General features: G+C 52.3%; 1 protein-coding gene across 3 annotated transcripts in view; it reads right to left on the bottom strand.

Annotated features, from left to right (window-relative positions):
* ZBTB7A (zinc finger and BTB domain containing 7A) overlaps nucleotides 1-13,076 on the bottom strand; it is a 36,304-nt gene extending 23,228 nt beyond the window's left edge. The window contains exon 1 of one of the 3 annotated variants that reach the window (XM_019485392.2): nucleotides 12,985-13,076. Coding sequence is in view for 1 of the 3 variants with exons in the window: in XM_014608842.3 (XP_014464328.1) it covers nucleotides 11,211-11,222 (12 nt within the window). In the remaining 2 variants the exon portion in view is untranslated. Of the gene's footprint in view, nucleotides 1-11,210; nucleotides 11,879-12,333; nucleotides 12,467-12,984 lie in introns of those variants that run through there. The other 2 variants (XM_006278677.4, XM_014608842.3) reach the window with 2 other exon arrangements.
* Nucleotides 13,077-17,351: the final 4,275 nt, after the last annotated feature.

Genomic DNA, 17,351 nt, shown 5'->3' with positions numbered 1-17,351 from the left:
GAAGCTCCAGGTGACTTATTTTCTGGGCAGCCTACCCACATCATATACCACCCCCAGCCCCAAGCCAGGCAAGAGTTAACTGCCACTCGCCGTGGGGGCCGGGACAATCAGCAGGATAGTGTGGGAACGGCTGCAGGGTCATGAGACTCCCAGCGTTGGCATGGAAAGTGGTACACTTCGCAACTTATTCTACTCGCACAACGTGCCTTTTGTGTCCGGCTGCGGTTCAGATTCACAGCAGCCGAGAAGGCAAGGGGGCCCGAAACAATGCCATTCCCCTGCGATTCCTCCCAGCCTCCCCGGGACGAACAGCCGCACCGCAGCAGCAGCCGTCTGAGCGTCTAGCCAACAGCTCCCAGGCTCGGTACCGGGTGTCCTGCTCAGGTCCTCAAAACGGGAAGCAGAAATGGTATCCCATTGCCTTCCTAAGGGGAGCTGAGTGGCAAGGCCCTTCCAGACAGGCCAGGACTAGGTGGCTCAGGGGATGAGTAATGAGATATGGGGCTTTCCACTTTTACAGTTTCCAAAAGCAGCCCAGGCCGGTAGCAGTGGAAAGTCATCCTGGTGCTATGGCCCCGCAGGGCCTAGTTTGAATCGAGCATGGGGGTGGGAATGGACTCTGGGGCTCTAAACAGGCGGATGTGTGCACGATAGAAGCCACAGGCATAGCTGCCAGCTGGCCCCGAGCTGGTCAGCGTGGGGTCTGATGGGCCCAGAAGAGGAAATGTCCACTACAGCATAGCTATGGCAATCCAAGTCCCAGTGTAGATGTACCTATACCAGCCTAGCCAACCTAATGCACTGAACCCTGGCACTAATGGGCTTAAAGGCACCTCAAGAGACCATCTAGTCCAACCCCTTGCGCTGACACAGGCTCAAATGTACCTAGGCCTCCCAGACAGGTTTGTCCGACCTGTTTTCAAACCCCTCAAGGAAATTCCACCGGCTGCCGAGGCAGCCTGCTCTGGTGCTTCCCTACCCTAACAGGGAATACTTCCTAGCGTTAAGCTTAATCTCCCTGGACAAAACTTGTGTCTTCAGGATACAGAGTGAAACCAATAAGGCAAAAAGCACAATCAGAAGTACAAATGAATGGGCAAAAACAAAGAAATACTTCCCAACAGGTGGTTGATTGCCTTCAGTTGCAATTATCCTAGCTGTAAACTCATAAATCATTGCCACACTTAAGGCCGACTTTACCTTGGAGCAGATTTACATTGAAAAGTTTCTTTTAAAATTACATTATTATTTTCTTTCAGACTAGAGTCAAATTAGCTACTCTTTCTTCAACAGGCAGAGAAATAAAAGTTAATTAAGAATTACAATGGAGCTGGCTTTTATTTAATTAACAGATCCCAACTGATCACTAAAGCAGCCATCTGAGATTTTTTTAATTCAAGCCATGGGGTCCATGTCAAGTCAGGATCCAAATAAGGGACAGTCGACATCAGCATGGTGCGCTGCTGGGGTCCTCCTGATGTCTTAGCTGGTTCGATTGAGTTCTGCCTCCCTGCTGTAATGTAAAGTTGCCCTGGATGAAAGGAGGAGCCTCATGAGCTCATGAGAGCTCGGAGGCAAGCAGGTGTAAGTCAGAGCGAGACGGCCAATAATAGCGCTGGGGGTTTGCAGAGCACCATTCATCCCGATGCATCCCAGCACACTTCACAAAGGCAGGCCTCTTCCCTCGCTGCTGAAATGCCACCCACTCTGGCAATGCGTCAGCTGTTTAATAACATTACACAACGAGGCGAGGGCAGAAAGGAAAGCCTCTCTCATTCCCAGATGAGAACGAGGTGAACTGGCTTCAGGGCACCGCGCTGCTGGCATCTCAGGGGCGAGGCTTCATGGGAACAACTCCGTTTCAGACCTGAAGGTGCCGGGCATTTGACTTGCTACGTCAAAGACCTGGGACCGTGAGCCGTCAAGTCTGCGCGCTGAGGGTATGGCCGCACGTTATAGTATTGGAACGGATCTAGCCATGGCGTTGCTGCCTGCTGGAGAAGGAGTATTAAAACAATGCTGCCATTAAAAAAAATAAATCAGTATTGCTATTTTAAAAAGTCTGTGGTTTGCTGCCCACAGCCCAAATATTATCCTATCCTCCAACCACCACCGACTGGAGAATCAGGCATTTTTTCCCTATGAATAGCTCACCCCAATTACAAGTCATACAAAGCCCTTGTCTGTTTGATTGATATTTAGGCAACAATTGCCTTGGTTCTACCCTCCTCCCCCATCTTCCAACTACGTGGCCCCAGATCCCTAGAGATGAACGCAACTCTCAGATCATACGGGGAAGGAGCCGGGCTTTGCCAACGACGTTCCCTGCAACATCACAAGGCAAGCCCGAGCAGGTTTCTCTCCGCCCAAGATCCTCCCTCCAGGCCTTGGGAAACACAGCACGGAGCCAAAAGGTGGGATTCATGACACTCTGGAGGAAGCAAAAATCTTTCTAAAAGCTGGGCGTTTGCCCAGCTGGTAGAAGCCACAGTATCCACTCCTCCTTGGCTCTATAAAAATTCAACTGCTCTCTAAAAGGAATGGGCTTTCAGCAGTTGACTGCCAAAGTATCTGAATTATGTGGACCTGCAAAACAGATGCATGTTCCTGAGGTGAAGATCCTGGACATTAAAAGAAACAAGGATGCAATTTAAAAATTGTAATCCCCCCCAATTTAACGCCAGTTAAAAATTAAACACAAATACCTATACTGGCTTGCATAGCAGAAGAAAGAGAAATCCTCTGTTTGGGAAGAGGGCAACAGGAATGATCAGAGGTCCAGAAAATGTGACACATGAAGAAAGGCTGGTAAGGCCTGGGTTTATTTAGTTTAAAGACAAAAACATGGGGGGACAGGGGAGCACAGAGAGAGATTTGAGAACAGATCAAATACAGAAAGGATTGTTATAAAGGGGATGGCAAGCTATTGTTCTCCATGTCCACAGGGGACAGGACGAGAAGTAATAGGCTGAACTGCAGTAGGGGAGAAGTAGGTTAGATATTAGGGAGGACTTTCTAGCTCGGAGGGAGATTCAGCACTGGAGCCAATTCCCCGGGGATGTTGTGGGAGCTCTGTCATTGGAAGTTTTTAATTGCAGGTTAGGCCCCGCATTTGGAAGGACTTAGGCAGGGATGATCCTGCGGTAAGCAGGGGGTAGGCCCAGCCCGTCTCTTCCAGAGCTATATTTCTCTGATTTAACAGCTGAAAGACCCATCCTTGAGATCCATGCCTGAATAACTGAGACGCAGAGAGGGGCAATGACTTGCCCCACATCACACTGCAAGTCAGGGGTGAAGCCATGTCTCTCGACTCCCTGAACCCTATTCCCTGGATCACGCTCACCCGATCCCTACTGACAGCCACCCTAGTAGCCTCTGCTTTGGAGAAGTCACCTCGAGGAACACCCTATGGGACCTCTGCTGAGGCTGTCAAGCTGGAGGCCTGATTAGGCAAAGTGTGATGGAAGCTTCTATGATGTGGATACTCATCTGTTAGGAACCAGGCTGACAACCAAGTGCATTTCAAGTTAGCTGCTGTAGGAGTGGCAAATACAGGCTGAGTTTTGGTCACTCAACCCAACTGCATTGCTAAAATAAGGCAACAAGGCAGTGGTTCCCAACCTTTTTAGACCGCGGACCAGCAAACTGCAGACCGGAAGAGACCGGCATGCTGCGGACCGGCAGCCAACTTTTTTTTTTTTTTTATATACTCAGTATAAAAAAGGGTTGGCTACGGGTCCACAGTATGCCGGTCACTTCTGGACTTACGGTCCAGCAGCCAACCCACTGCAGCTCGATACCAGGCTGCAGCCCAGGGGTTGGGAACCTCTGCAATAAGATGCCCAGATATGCATGCTGTGTGCACACGTGTGTTTGTGTGAGCATGTGTGTGCACCTGTGTTACACAACCCTGCCAGATTTGGACCTTGAGAACTGGTGCCAGGAACCTCAGACTGTTAAACGCAGGCTAAAACTGAAATGGGTGAGATCTTGCTCAGGAGAGTACCCGAGTTATGGCAAACCCCCAGAGCTTTTAGGATCTGGTTTGAAATGGAGGCCTTTGGCTCAAGTGGATGGTCTGGGACCTTCCAACAAACTTACCCCATTCTCTTGCCAGAGCCATGGCTGAGCTGCAGAGAGCTTCCCCAGGGGGAATGGCCCCCCTGCACCAGGGCACAATTCTGCAGAATGAGCCGTGCCCCCAGCTGGCTTTTCCCTGGAACCCGCTAATCAAAGAGGCGCAAACACACAAAGCCAATGCAGAAAGGCATTCCCCCTCCCACCATGAATCCCAACAGCCATTTCCTAGAGCAAAAACAGCTGCATCCTGCGCTCATTTAGAGCCTAGATTAGTCTGATCATCTTGGCAGTCTTGAGACTGGTCTTCGATATTTGCATCTAAAACTTAGGAGAAAATCCCAGCAGCTACACCAAAGACTGGCAGCTACACCAGTCTTTTCTGCTCTGGCATTAAGCTCACACCAAGCATCACCCAGCGACTCCAGAGAAGAAAAAAGTTTGGGGGATAATTCAGCAGCACTCAATTAACTCAGATAAACTGCAGATTGCTGTCACCAGGCCTCCCACGGGACTGCTGCATATTCCCAGGCCAGCCTGCTTACAACCGTTTCAGCATTCCGATTTTTATTCTCTTTTGCCTTTTATTGCTGTGTCAACAATGACAGCAGCTGAAGGATGACTTAGCAAAGACATCTCATTGCGTATCAAGTTCCACCCTGCTCTTTGACATGTTAACCAGGCATCTGCACTGAGGCAGCATAAGGGAGTGGTTAGAGCAGAAACTCGGGAATCTCGAACCCTGAGTTCTGCTGCCAGTTTCACCACAGAGTCGCCAGGGCATGCGAGCAAGCCACTTCCATCCATAGCTACCTCATGCATAATACACGGTTGTCATCTCTAACCGTCGCTTGGGATTATGCTGTAGCATCACTTATTTTTTGCAAAGCTCCGAGTACAAAGTATGACAGACCGCAAACAGCCCTAAATCATCGAATCATAGGTAAGAAAACAAGCCTGGCTCCTCTTCTCGGTGACTAACTTGAGATTTGTACCTCTCCCTGCATAGAGCTGGGATGAAGGAGAACGATAATTACTACCCAATGCAAGCTGGATCTGCAGTATCAATAGTTCTCTTTGAATTTAATGAGATGTTCAAAAGTCTAGTACTCTGCATTGCTCTGAAGGAGATTATTAGGGACACTGGTGTAGAGCCCACCAGGAGGGAGGGAGGGTGGAAAGGCTGTTACTTTTCCATTTCTGGCTCTGCTAAAATTTAAATGCCTTGCACATGATGGGCCCAAACACAAAGCTGCTGGAGGATGTTAAAGGGGGTAATTTCTTCAGTCATATGGATATACGAAATGAGAGAGTGATGCAACTGATGAGAGGGTACAAAGACACCAGGATTTCAGCCTGGAAGGGAAAAAAAAGAAGAATCGCCGGCAGTGGAAACTGGCAGACGGGCAGTGAACTGAGAGTCAGGAGCCCTGAGCTCTATTTCTGGCTCTGCCAATGACCTGAGGTATGACCTTGGGCGAGTCACTTTACCTCCCTGTCCCCTCTTTGCCTCCTCTATCAACTCTAAATTCTCGGGATAAGGGGCAGTCTCTCACACGTGGGTGCAGCCCCCAGCCCATATCTCAGGTCTGTGAGCATTACCAAAAAGCACATAATAATTAAAGGGGCCACAGCAGTAGTATTGTGAAGTGCAGTGAGAAAGCTGATCCATCCATTTTCTGGCTGTGCCATGAGGCAGGGACAAAGGAACACCTGGCAGGTAGTGCAGGGAAATGCCCAAGTAGCAGCAGGAGCTTTCCATGCAAGGCCTCTTCCTGGGTGCTCTAAACACTTCAGTGGGAGTTCGCTGCCGAGTGGGACAAGACCTGCATTGTTCGATCACCCCCTGGAATTCACTGCCACAGGAAAGAGAGCAAGAGAGCAGTGCTCCAGCAGGGTTTTTTTGCATGGTTGGTTATTACGCCCAAGTCCGTGCAAAATGACACGAGGAAATCAAGCCTCGTGTTTCAGGGCAACCGCTGCTCACTCCAGGCATCAGGAAGGAATCCTCTTCCTGCTTGTACACAAGCTGCAGAGCGCATCGGGGAAGATCAGCTTCTACAGAGGCATCAGGAATTGGCCAATGTTGGAAGCAAGATGCCATTACCTACCCACAGGCTGATCCAGGATGGCAAATCACATGCTCAAGTGACAAGGCTCTTCCCCAATGAACAGTGGGAGGAGAAAGCCCATCAAGCTGCAAAATACAAATCAAGCCCAGTCACCGGCCTGCCCACCCACCCACCCACCCTACTTAGGGCTGGAGCAGGAGGCCTATTAGAGTGATTCTGCGATAAGTCAACACACGGCCCTTTTTGCCACTGATGTGAAAAACTAGGGCAAACTAAAACTGATCTTGTGTTGCAAGGTTAGTCTCAACTGGTTACTCCACCCAGACCTCCTTGCCAATTTTCTCCTTTGTCATCAGAGACCACATTTAATCCAGCAGGAATGTCTCCTGACTTATGTATATGTGTAGCAACAGTCGAGTTTTGTGTACCCATCCTCTGCGTGAACGTCCGCTCGTTTATTAAGACGCTGCAATATCGTTTTCAGTCACTTGTCACCGAGTTCACCCCACGTGCTGGTTTTAATGGCAGGACCTTATATCGCTGCTGAATCCAGTCCTGTTGAGACCCACAGCGAATGTGATCCGTGTGCTTGTGACCGTCCAGTTGGTTTGCTCCCCCTAAGTTGTTCTGGAATGGTAATGAAGAAACAGACCGAGAATCGTGACCGAACCACATTCAGAGATTTTCAGAAGCGGAGAACAGTGAAGTATTCTGCTCTCGCTGTCTTTGGGTATTCAATTCCTGCAGCCATGTTGAGGATCTCCATCTTAATCATTTTTGCAAGAGGGGGACAAAAATAAATAAATTTAAAAATCCATGGAATTAAATTAGTAACTGAGGGCTTCCATTTTAAGGCCAGGGTTGAAATACAGTCCGTTTGTAAAGAGAAAGAATTACTTAGATCTTGAAGACTGCAAAGCTGGAGTTAACCATGTACTGCATAAAAATAAGCTGACAACATTTCAAAAGGGCACAAGACTCCACATCTCCAAATAAAGTATCTGAACCAGCCCAGAGAATCATCGTTTAAAAAAAAATAAAATAAAATAAAATAAAATAAAACATCCCAAGGCGAGAGTGCTAACCCACTACTCAGCAAAGCACAAACGGAGGAATCTCCAGCCTTGCCTGGCATGGTGCCACCGAAGGACTCGAGCACGTATCGAGGGGGAAAGTCAGTCCAGTAAATTTCCATCTGGGCAAGGGCAAGGCCCCTGCTAGGTAGGCCGTATTTCTGTTCTACCTCTTTGGGAGACGAGGCATGAATGGACACCAGGCATCCGAGGCCAAATCCTGAATTCTTTGCTTGCGCTGAACTCCTGTTGTGTAACCAGAGCTCTCCCTGACAGCTCAGGAAGGCCCGCAGGATCTGCCCCTGATGACTAGTGCTCCAAGTCCCCACTCGCTTCTTTCTTTTGCTGGGGATTAACCAGTCCCCTCTTCTGTGACTGCTCCCTACCAAATGAGCTCGCAAACCTTGCATTGTGCAAACAAGCATTTGCACAAATTCCAAATAGATACTTCAATAGCTGCTTGCCCCCTCCCCCCTTCCACTCGTGCTGCTGTGAGCTTAAAGGAAAATGCTCCTCTTCAGATCTGAAACCATTTCCTAGATTCCCTTTCAAGGTCCCTGCCCCACCAGCCCTCCAAACCCCTGACCCTGAGAAAGCCTTCCATTTCCTTCCCTACTACCCCCAGCTTTCTAGTTCCAGGAACCAAGATCCAGCCCGACTCCGGTTACCTCAAATAGCACCCCAAAGGCCGCTCATTTTTTCCGCACCAGGAAGGAAAAAAATAAAAGAATAAGGTTCGAGTTTATTGACAAAGCCAAGCATGAACGGCAGGGTGGGCACTTATGTAATTTTTAGTTTGTGGCTGAACAGATAGCTCTTCACTTCTTACTTCTCTTGGAGTATAAAAACGAATCCCAGGAGTAAGTGTGTCATAAGAAATTCCTGGAAACTCCTGCCTTTAACTCTTCCTCCCTGACCCCTCCCAGCGCAAGAACTGATCGTACAGCAACCATGGGTGGGAGTGCTGAACCTCTACCTCTACCTGTTCGGGCAAGAGGCTTCAACCAAGAAGAGAACAGCTACCTGTAGCTACAAGCCTGACTTATAGATTATAGACACTTTCCCAGCTCAGAGTGGGATACACATTCATTAAGGGGAAAAAAATAGCTGTGTACTTATCAGTTTCTAGTTTTGCCAGTGGGCAGAAACTGGGCATGTGAACCAGGAAGGAAAGCGAATTCCCACCAATCCAGAGCAAAAGAGCAAGTATAAGGTGGAATGAGCAACCAGAACAACTAACAGGGTGAAGATATATTTACATGCGTCCTCTTCTGTGAAAACGTAGGTCACTGACCCACCCTTCCAGAGACGGAGACATAATTTTGTTCTGTTTGAGACCATAACTCTGACAGGCGAGAATGATAGCGAGTAGGCTGGAAGAGGAATGGAAGTGCTGAGCACTGTGTCACTAGGTTATATCAGAACAGACTCCTCACCCACCTGCTCCTGCCTTCCACCTGCAGCCAGGCTAGCACATGCCACCTGGGCAGTGCCCTTCCCCCTGCCACACCTGAACAGACCCAGAGACCCCACAGTCATGTCCCACCTACAGCAGTGGCCGTCTGATGCTTCAGGGAAAACTGAAAATCTCCGTAACGCACCAGGCCTTGAGGCTGGGAGAGAGTTCCTCCTTCTCACCTCTGCTAGCCATACTTGCACACAGAGGAATGGATTAGATCAACCTGCACGGGTTCAACTTTAATGGGCAAAGTTACTCAGAGTCCAAACAGTGACATTTGAGCTCAATGCAGAGGGGGGGAAAAAAAAAAACAACTGTACCGCATGGGAGTGGGATGAGAAACAAAGGCCTGCCTCTGCCTATCTGCACAGCATCCCAGCGCTGCTCTGACCTCAGTCACTTATTCTGCCGTCCTCCTGGAGCTCCTCCAGGCTTAGCAGGATGCTTCAAGCACAGGTATTGGAGGCCCGGATGTCCTACTGATTGACAGGTGCTTTGGCCAATCAAAAGAGCCCCAAATACAAAACAAACAAACAAACAACCCAACCAACCAATCAACCAACCTAGCTTGGATCAGAGAGTCATGGGATCTGGCACAAATACCTCTCCACATCCTAGATGCTCCTTTTCTCCCTTGCTGAAACACTCTCATCAAAAGGCTTTTAATTATAGATGGGAACAGGTCTCTCCATAGCTAAGAATGGCTTTGATTAGCAAGATAACAAGTGGAAGTGTAACTGTTTGTCACAAAAGACTTCTCTCTCAATAAATGTGGCGTTGCAAGAGTGGTAAAACCCCCTCAAGCGTCAGTTTTAACCAAAGTTAAACACCAGATCTCAGATGCTTGGAGCTGACTTTCCTATCAGGGCAGGGTTTCCACAGGCCTCCAGTTCAACTTGGGCACAGGAGAAACACTCAGCTTGGCACATGGGGTCTATGGCTGGTTCTTACAGCACCCCACAGCTAACCGGGCAACTTCGTAACACCAGTGAGCACCTTATCTTTGAAGCATGTAACTTTTCAACCAACTTTGCATTCCTTTGGGAAACCAGCGCTTTATGGCTGAGGAACACCTGTTAGTTTTCACATTCTCCCAGTACTAGAAAGCAAAACAGAGCACATTTTCCAAGGGTAAAAGCACTCAACTCTCCAAGCCAGTTCATTGGAAACTGGCGAACCATTAGCGTGTCAACCCCACAACGCAACATGGCACACATGCGAGCCCACGAAGAGGCACGGATCAGCATAACACGGAACAACTTTTATCCACTGCCTGTGTTGTGACATCTCTAATCCTCCAAAACCCTCCCTATACTCCTAACATGATTAGGGCCGAGTGGAAAAGCCCCACCATGTCATCCACGTTTGGCCTGTGCTACTTTAATCTTTGGTTTCCCAGAACAAACCACAGGAGCAGCCAGAATGAATATTAACGACTGAATGAATATATTATGAGATGAGGCATGCCTTATCTCCAATAACCTGTTCGTGGATATAGGAGGCAATAGTGTTTCAAAAAAAACAAAACAAAACACACATCTGTCACAAACTGCTGGAATTCGTAAGTGTGCCAGCTCCTCCAACTCAACCCTAACCAGTGTCCGTAGGTGCTCTTTAAACCTGGGACAAGCCGAAATATTGTCCCATTGGTTCCTCAAACAAATATCAATGAAAGCCATGGCATGAATCACTCCTGCATGCATCCAATCCTCGTTTAGGCTGTAAACTCTTCAAAGTAGGGACCTTCCCCACATACGGGTCTGTAAACATGCATATTTGTTTTACAGTGGAGATAATTAGCAGCGGGGAGGCTGGGTAATCATGACTGTTGTGCTCAGGGACCAGCAGTACATCCTACCAAGGGGCCATTTCAGGAAGCCAAAGCCACGCACTGCCCGCTCCCTTGGCTCTGAAATCAGAGACAAGCAGGGCTGGAGGACCCTCGTGTAGTCCACCCCCCTGCTCGAGGCAGGATCATCCCTATCCAAACAATCCCACGGCAAGTCCTCGCCGAGCCCGTTCCTAAAACTACACAATCGACCCCGTCACCCAACTACACGGCACACTGCTGCGACCCCCTAAGCTGCCGCGGGGACGGCAGGGGACAGGAGCCCCACGGCTGCCCTGCACAGACCCAAGGAAGAGGGACCTGCCCCTGGCTCCACGGGAACCATCAGGCCTGCCCCGAACACCGGCTGAAGCAGGAGGAGATGCACACACACACGCACATTGGTCCCAACGTGATATCGCCTCCACCAATAGGCTAGAAATCGCAAACTCCGTGGGCCCCGACCAGGATGACAGGAAGGCCTGCGATCCCACGAATGCCAGCCGACACCGGGACTCCGCCGAGGAGCGCTGCCGACGGGCACCCGAGCGCTCAGGCAGCCCAAACCTCTTTTCCGCCGGCGGTTCGGACCCGGCTCCGAACCAACACCCCCCACCCTTCCTCCTCCTCCTCCCGACGCTTATGTAACAAACCGGCCGTGCAAAAGCGGTGCTCAGAAAAAAAAAGAGGCATCTAATGACCTTCAGACGCATCGCGGGGTGTCCGCAGCAGCTCTCCGGACCGGGCCCCACGCCCGTCCTGGCTGGGGGGGAAGGCGAGGAAGTCCCGGCGGAAGAGGAGAGACGGCAGGCGAGCGGCCCCCCGCCCCTCAATCCGCCCTCTGCTCCGGCCGCCACTTGCCTGCCTGCAGCGGGGCCGGGTCCTCGGGGCGCTCCGCGCTGGATTATTTATCAGGCTGCAAGTTGCTTCCTGCAGCCTGGTGCCGCGGCCCGGGGGGTGGGGGCGAGGGAGGGAGGGAGGGAGGGAGGGAGGCGAGGCAGGCCCCCCCCACCCCGGCTGAGGCCGCAGCGCCCCCGCCTGCCCCCCGCCCTGCCGACGCGGCGGCGCGGGGCCTATGGGCGACCTTGTCTCTTTGGACCCGCGAGGAGCCGCCTCCCCTCCGCCCCCCGCCCTCCGCCGCGCCGAGCAGGCCCGGGGGGACCCCACCCAGCGGCCCCCCCGCCGGCGCCGAGGGGAAGCTGGGCTCGGTGGGGCCCACAGGGCGCCTGGCGCCGCGCCACACCCCACCCTCCGCGGGGCCGCGACCAATGGAGGCCGGGGCGGGGGGTGGGGGCAGGAGGACGCCACCCAGCCGGGGCCTGCACTAGGCCGCGCATCCCCGGCCTCGCGTGCGGCCGGCCCCCGGGGGGCGCTGCCCATGGCGGCGGCCGGAAGCCGGGAGGGGCTCGCCCGCGCCGGAGCCGGAGCCGGCCGAGCCAGCGCCCGCGCCCACCCCCCCTCCCCCCGCGCTGCCATTGGCCCGGCGGCCGAGCCGCCTCGCCATTGGCTCAGCCTGCCGCCCGTCAACACACCTCCCGCGCCCTATTGGCCCGGCCCCGCGCGGGGCACGCCGGGAAGCGTAGTCCGCGCGCCCGTGGCACCTGCCGGCCGGACTACGGCTCCCAGGAGCCCGCGGGGCAGAGCCCCCCCCAAAATAAAAAAAAATAAAAAAAATACGAAAATACTCCCCCCCTCCCCAGACTCCAGCGTCTGCGCGCGGCCCCCCCTTGCACGGCCGCAAAAGTTCATTCCGGGGGGGTCCTGCTATGGGGAGACCCCCCCCCACGCCCCTGCCCCCCCCGCGCGGCCCGGGGGGGCTCTTACCGCGGGTCCGGCGGGCGCGGAGTTGGCGGCGGTCCCGGGCCGCGCGGCGCTGCGCTCCGGCCCCTACTGTAACTGTATATGCAAAGCCCCGTATGATGCTCAGCTCCCTTCCTGGTTCTCCGAGGGCACAGGGGTCCCTCCCTCCTCTTAAAGGTGCAGCGCCCTCCCGCCCCCGCCCGTGCCACGAGTTCGGCCGGCCTCAGCTGCCAAGCCTGAGCGGGGGAGGGGGAGGGGGAAGGGTGGGGGGGGGCTCGTCTCACCCCCCTGCCTCAGTTTCCCCACCTCTCGGCCCAGCGGAGGGTAGACAGAGGTGGGGGGCAAGGGGCGTCGTGTCAAGGGTAGCGACTTCCCCCTTCCCCAGGGGCCTTTCCTCTCCTCCGGCGGCCCACCACGACGAGAGGAGGGACGTCGGACCAGGCCCCGCGCGATTTAGCTCCGTGACACGGCCCCGGAGCGCGGGAACCCCGTATCAGCGCCCGGAGCCGGACCGGACCGGACCAGACAGACGTTACTCACGTTGCCCGGCACGGCCGTGGCGTGGCGAGAGCGCCCAGCCCAGCCCCCCACAAACCGTCGGTGGCACGTGCTTCTACGGCCACGAAGCTCTTACAAAACCAAGCCTTGCTTTCGAGAGCCTGCCTCCCATCTCACCCTTTCAAGGAAATCAAGTGCAATCCGCTGGCTGCCTATCACCTGGAGCCAGAGGTCAGGCCAGGAAAAATAAAAAAGTCATGCGAGCTCCCTCAGAGCTCCTCCTCCCACCCAAGCTCCTCCTATGCCCGATACTAAATAAAGTGCCTCTCGCAGGAGCTTGCACAGCATGAACGCCCCTTGCAACAGCTGAGAAATGGTCAACGGCGTTCACGCGAGTCGCTGCTAACGCGCCGCCATCGTTAGGTTCCAGGGTCAACAGCCTGGGATTTCACATCCGTCTTTGGAGACGTTTTGCATGATCTGCCAGCATGGGCACGTGTGCAGCCCCCCTCGCTCAAATGTTTCCTTTGCAAGAGGAAAGGCTTCAGATTTAAGGGGGGGGGGACTTTTAAGACCGAGGGAGTGAGACGCTCAATTCCCACTGGGTTTTGGATACTTCCGAAAGTCCAGTCATGAAGGGCTTGAACACAAAACGCAGCCTCTCCCCGCCCCAGAGAAAAGGACCGACTTGCTGTGTCATCATGAGCTACCCTGATCTGTCCCTGGCACTTACCCGAACGCGATGTCCTTGAGTCCAGAAGTGCCTGGCTGTGCTGGGATGCCCATGGCAATGCACATGCAATCAGCCTCCTGCCTCGTGATAAAGAGAAGAACCAGTCCGCATCTTCCAGGGGCTAGCAGCGGGATGCAGGAGAAGGCTGCACCAGGCTTGCTCTGGGAGATTGGGTCCGAGGCACAACTTAGCAGCTTGGGAATGATGTCCGAGGCCTTGCCTACACTAGGGCAGCTTCTACTGGCAGACAGCAGCTGCCACAAGGAAGTCACCAGCACGCCTCTGCAAGGTCCATGCCATTCACTGCACCCGCTGGGGTGAATGCACCCTGGGAAGACTCCAGCTGTAGAAGGCACCAAGCCCTGGCAGAAAGTATAACCATATCTACAGGCATGCCAGTGGATAGCAGAAGCCCCTTAGATGGGAGAGGTGGCATATGGGTGGCACAAAGGAGGTGGGTGCTCCCACAGACCAGCTAAGAGTGTGGATATGTGCTCTTAGTTTGACCCCAGCACTTGGGCGCAGTCTGTGCATGGGTCTTGAACAAGGGGTGCAGGGTGCTCCTTTAAAGCAGGAGCCTTCAATGTGGCTCAGGTCAGGCATCCCAATATACTGTATTCAAGTGCTCACTCATTACTTCAGAAACTCTTGGCCCGGACTGAACAATAAGGGAAAGCTGCATTGTTTTAACACTCACAGCTTTGCCTGGATCAATCCCACAATGCCGTACACTGGGGCGGGCCTGGGGGAATATAGATAATTAGAAAAACCATCCCAGCATTTGTCAAACTAATCAACTACCTTCAGCAGGGCCCCAGAAGGTACGTTTAGAAACACCTGCCTGAAGGACTGCTGTGGGGCAGAACGTGGGGATGGAGGATGAAGCCTGTGGCACGAGGTCTCCGGCTTGGTGCTGCCAACTTGTGCGATCTGTAATGTTCCCAGATGCTGGAGTCCTGCAAGTATGGGAAAAAAATCCCAGCTTTCTTTTTAAAGTGGTTACTAATAGCTGATGAAAGCTTAGTCATGCGAATGTACCCCCCCAAAAAACTAAGAGAAAGAGAGAGACAGGCTCCCAAATGGATAGAATTAAATCTCACGGTTTTCAAGGGATCAGAGTCTTGACTGCTTGGGTTTGGCAGTGCTGCCAGCTCAGGTGTACTCCCCACAACTGATCAAGTGAGAGAGGACAGGTGCAAAGGAGGCCCCTACTAGCTTTTGGTATCACTTAGGTGTGAAACAGAAGAGAAGAGCATAGTGATCAGCCCAGGGCAGGGACACCGCCAGTGCAGCCACCATATAGCTGACCGATTGCACATGTCCCGATCATCACAGCCCTCTAGGGAGCCCACCAAGGAAGTGGGGTGTTGAAAGCCCTAAAAGATGGGCCTCCACCCTCTGGAGGAGAGTGCTCAACACAGATCTCCCCCTGCATCACATCTCTCCTCCTCTGCTGCTGTGTGTGTGGATGAGCAAAACGATACTGATTTGAAAGGGGGAAGGGACTTACCAAGGGTCAGATGTTAACTGCTGTGTCTGTCTGCTCTAGCCCATGGTAAGTAAGTATTTCACCTGGCTCATTCCGGGGTAAATTGCTGCCGTTTAGTTTCACTCAATGTAGTGCAGGCTCAGACAGGCCAAACAGTTGCAGGAGATCAGCTGATGCTCACTTGCTCGCAGGCAGTCTCTCTAATCCCCCTTTCAAGCAGTATAGTCCCTATTTCTTTAGCACCTTCCATTCACAAGTGTCCCACGGTACAGCCACCCACAACAGTGCTGAACTGCCATGGTCTCTGGCTGGAGAAGATAAATCGACTCCTGCTTCCTTCTGCTCCTTTAAAAGAAAATCTAAGAAGGAAAATTTGGGCCCATAACCTGGGGCAAGCCAGTGCATATATAAAACTAGGGCCCCGGGAGGTATCCTATCACCACAGACCAGACTGGGCCTTGGATTCATTGCACTAATCACTAACACCACTACCTACCTCTAATCACTAACACCACTACCTACCTCTGATAAGGGACCTTTCAGCTTCCGAATTCAAAGCTTTACCACGATGGTTATGGGGCAAGGCCATGGCAAGGACTTACGAGGCGCAAGATCACAGAGCCAGGAACAGCACCCAGGTCTCCCAACACCAAGGCTCCCAGCCCAGTGCTCTGTTCACTAGGTCATACTGTTAGCACATACGTGCTAACACACATCCCCCACGCAAGGTCAAACAGAGCTTTGTATAACTCTTCCACTTAAGCATTGGCAGTCAGATAGGGAAGAGCAAGTATGTAAGGGCTGCCTGGTTTTAAAGGTTTATTCCAATTTTTCTAGTATATACATTAATAAAGGGCGGGGATGGGAAATATCACATCTCATGGGGGACAGAGATGCCATTTTCTTGCTTTGAATGTGGAGATATCATCACCTCCCTCTTTGCTCCCAGGCACAAAGCAGACACCATTATCTCGAACCCAGCAAAAGTCAGCTGCAAGTATCCCAAATGACTACACGGGACTTTGGATTTGGCCCTGAGACAGGAAGTGACTTGTGTGCAGCCACATGCCGAGGCAGGAACTGGAAGCCAGGCGTCTGTCTGGATGCGTGATCTGGTGCATTAGGCCCGAGCCCACCTCCATCTTAGATTACTAAAACCTGAAGAGCTGCAATCGCAGGGCCCCTGCGACCTACTTACTTATTTGCATCTTACTCAGCTCGGACACTGAAACATGCTTGCCCAACCGGTTTCACTTTCTCTTGCTCCTCAGTTGTGTGCTCTAGGACGGCAACATCACCTTGGGGTTTCAGTGGCTGCCGGGGAAGTTGGAAAGGCGAGAGTCCAAAGCAGTTTCTTTGCTGGAATCAAAGTAGCAAAGAAAGTCACTAAAATACCCTTATTTGTGGGCAGCTTTGCAAAAACTATATTTAAGATGGTAGATTGTGGGCTTCGAACAAGCAGCTAACACCATTGGCAAACTATTGCCTTCAAAACCCTTTTTCTCTTGAAGCCATAACTCCTAAAGGGATCACCCGAGGAGCTCAGGAGGTCTTGCTGACAGCCCTCCTGGCTTCAAGAGAGGCCTAAAAAATGGGACTCAACAGCTCAATATCAGAAGGCAAATAATAACCCCTCCTCCCACAAATTAACTGTTATATAAAAAAAAAAACCTCATGATTTTAAGCCAGTCTGATGATTGCTGCAGGCCTGGGGGTGGCAGCCCTTGCATCATAACACAAAGGTAGAGCTCAGGCAGAAAACATGATAAGGAAAACTAAGATTTCAGCCACAGCTAGATTTATACAGCACCTAGCACAAGGGGTGCTGGCCCACCATGCCACAGGATAGGACAAATCAATGGTTAATACAATAATGGGAATGAACTACTCCCTCATAGTCAAAGCCCAGAAGGCTGTACCACCTACCTCCAGCAAGCCAAGGCATGCTGTGTCCGGAGATCATTAACTTTAATGAGAAGCAATTAGGCATTCAAAGGACTGGCAGCTCAGATCGCATATCAGAGCACACCAGGAGCTGGGTTCATTTAGCATGGGGGAGGATGGTTTAGTGGTTAGTCCTGGGAGCCAGGATTTCTGTTGGGTTCTCACATCCCACCCACCTGCCTGGTATTAGGCTGGCAGGGCCTGGGGCTGCATGGAGCAAGAGGCACCCAGAAGGCCCAGAGCTCTTTGGGATGGAGCTGAGGTACTCAACAGCTTTGCAAGGAAGGTGGTCCAGTCCCCATCAGCTACTGGTGGGGAAATGGAGGCCCTGAGTGGGGCTGGGAATTGTCCCAAGTTTCATGAGAGGTTAGTTTGTCC

The sequence above is a fragment of the Alligator mississippiensis genome, chromosome 16, assembly GCF_030867095.1.
Source record: "Alligator mississippiensis isolate rAllMis1 chromosome 16, rAllMis1, whole genome shotgun sequence".
NCBI lineage: Eukaryota > Metazoa > Chordata > Crocodylia > Alligatoridae > Alligator > Alligator mississippiensis.
This window is presented reverse-complemented; position numbering and strand designations above follow the sequence as displayed.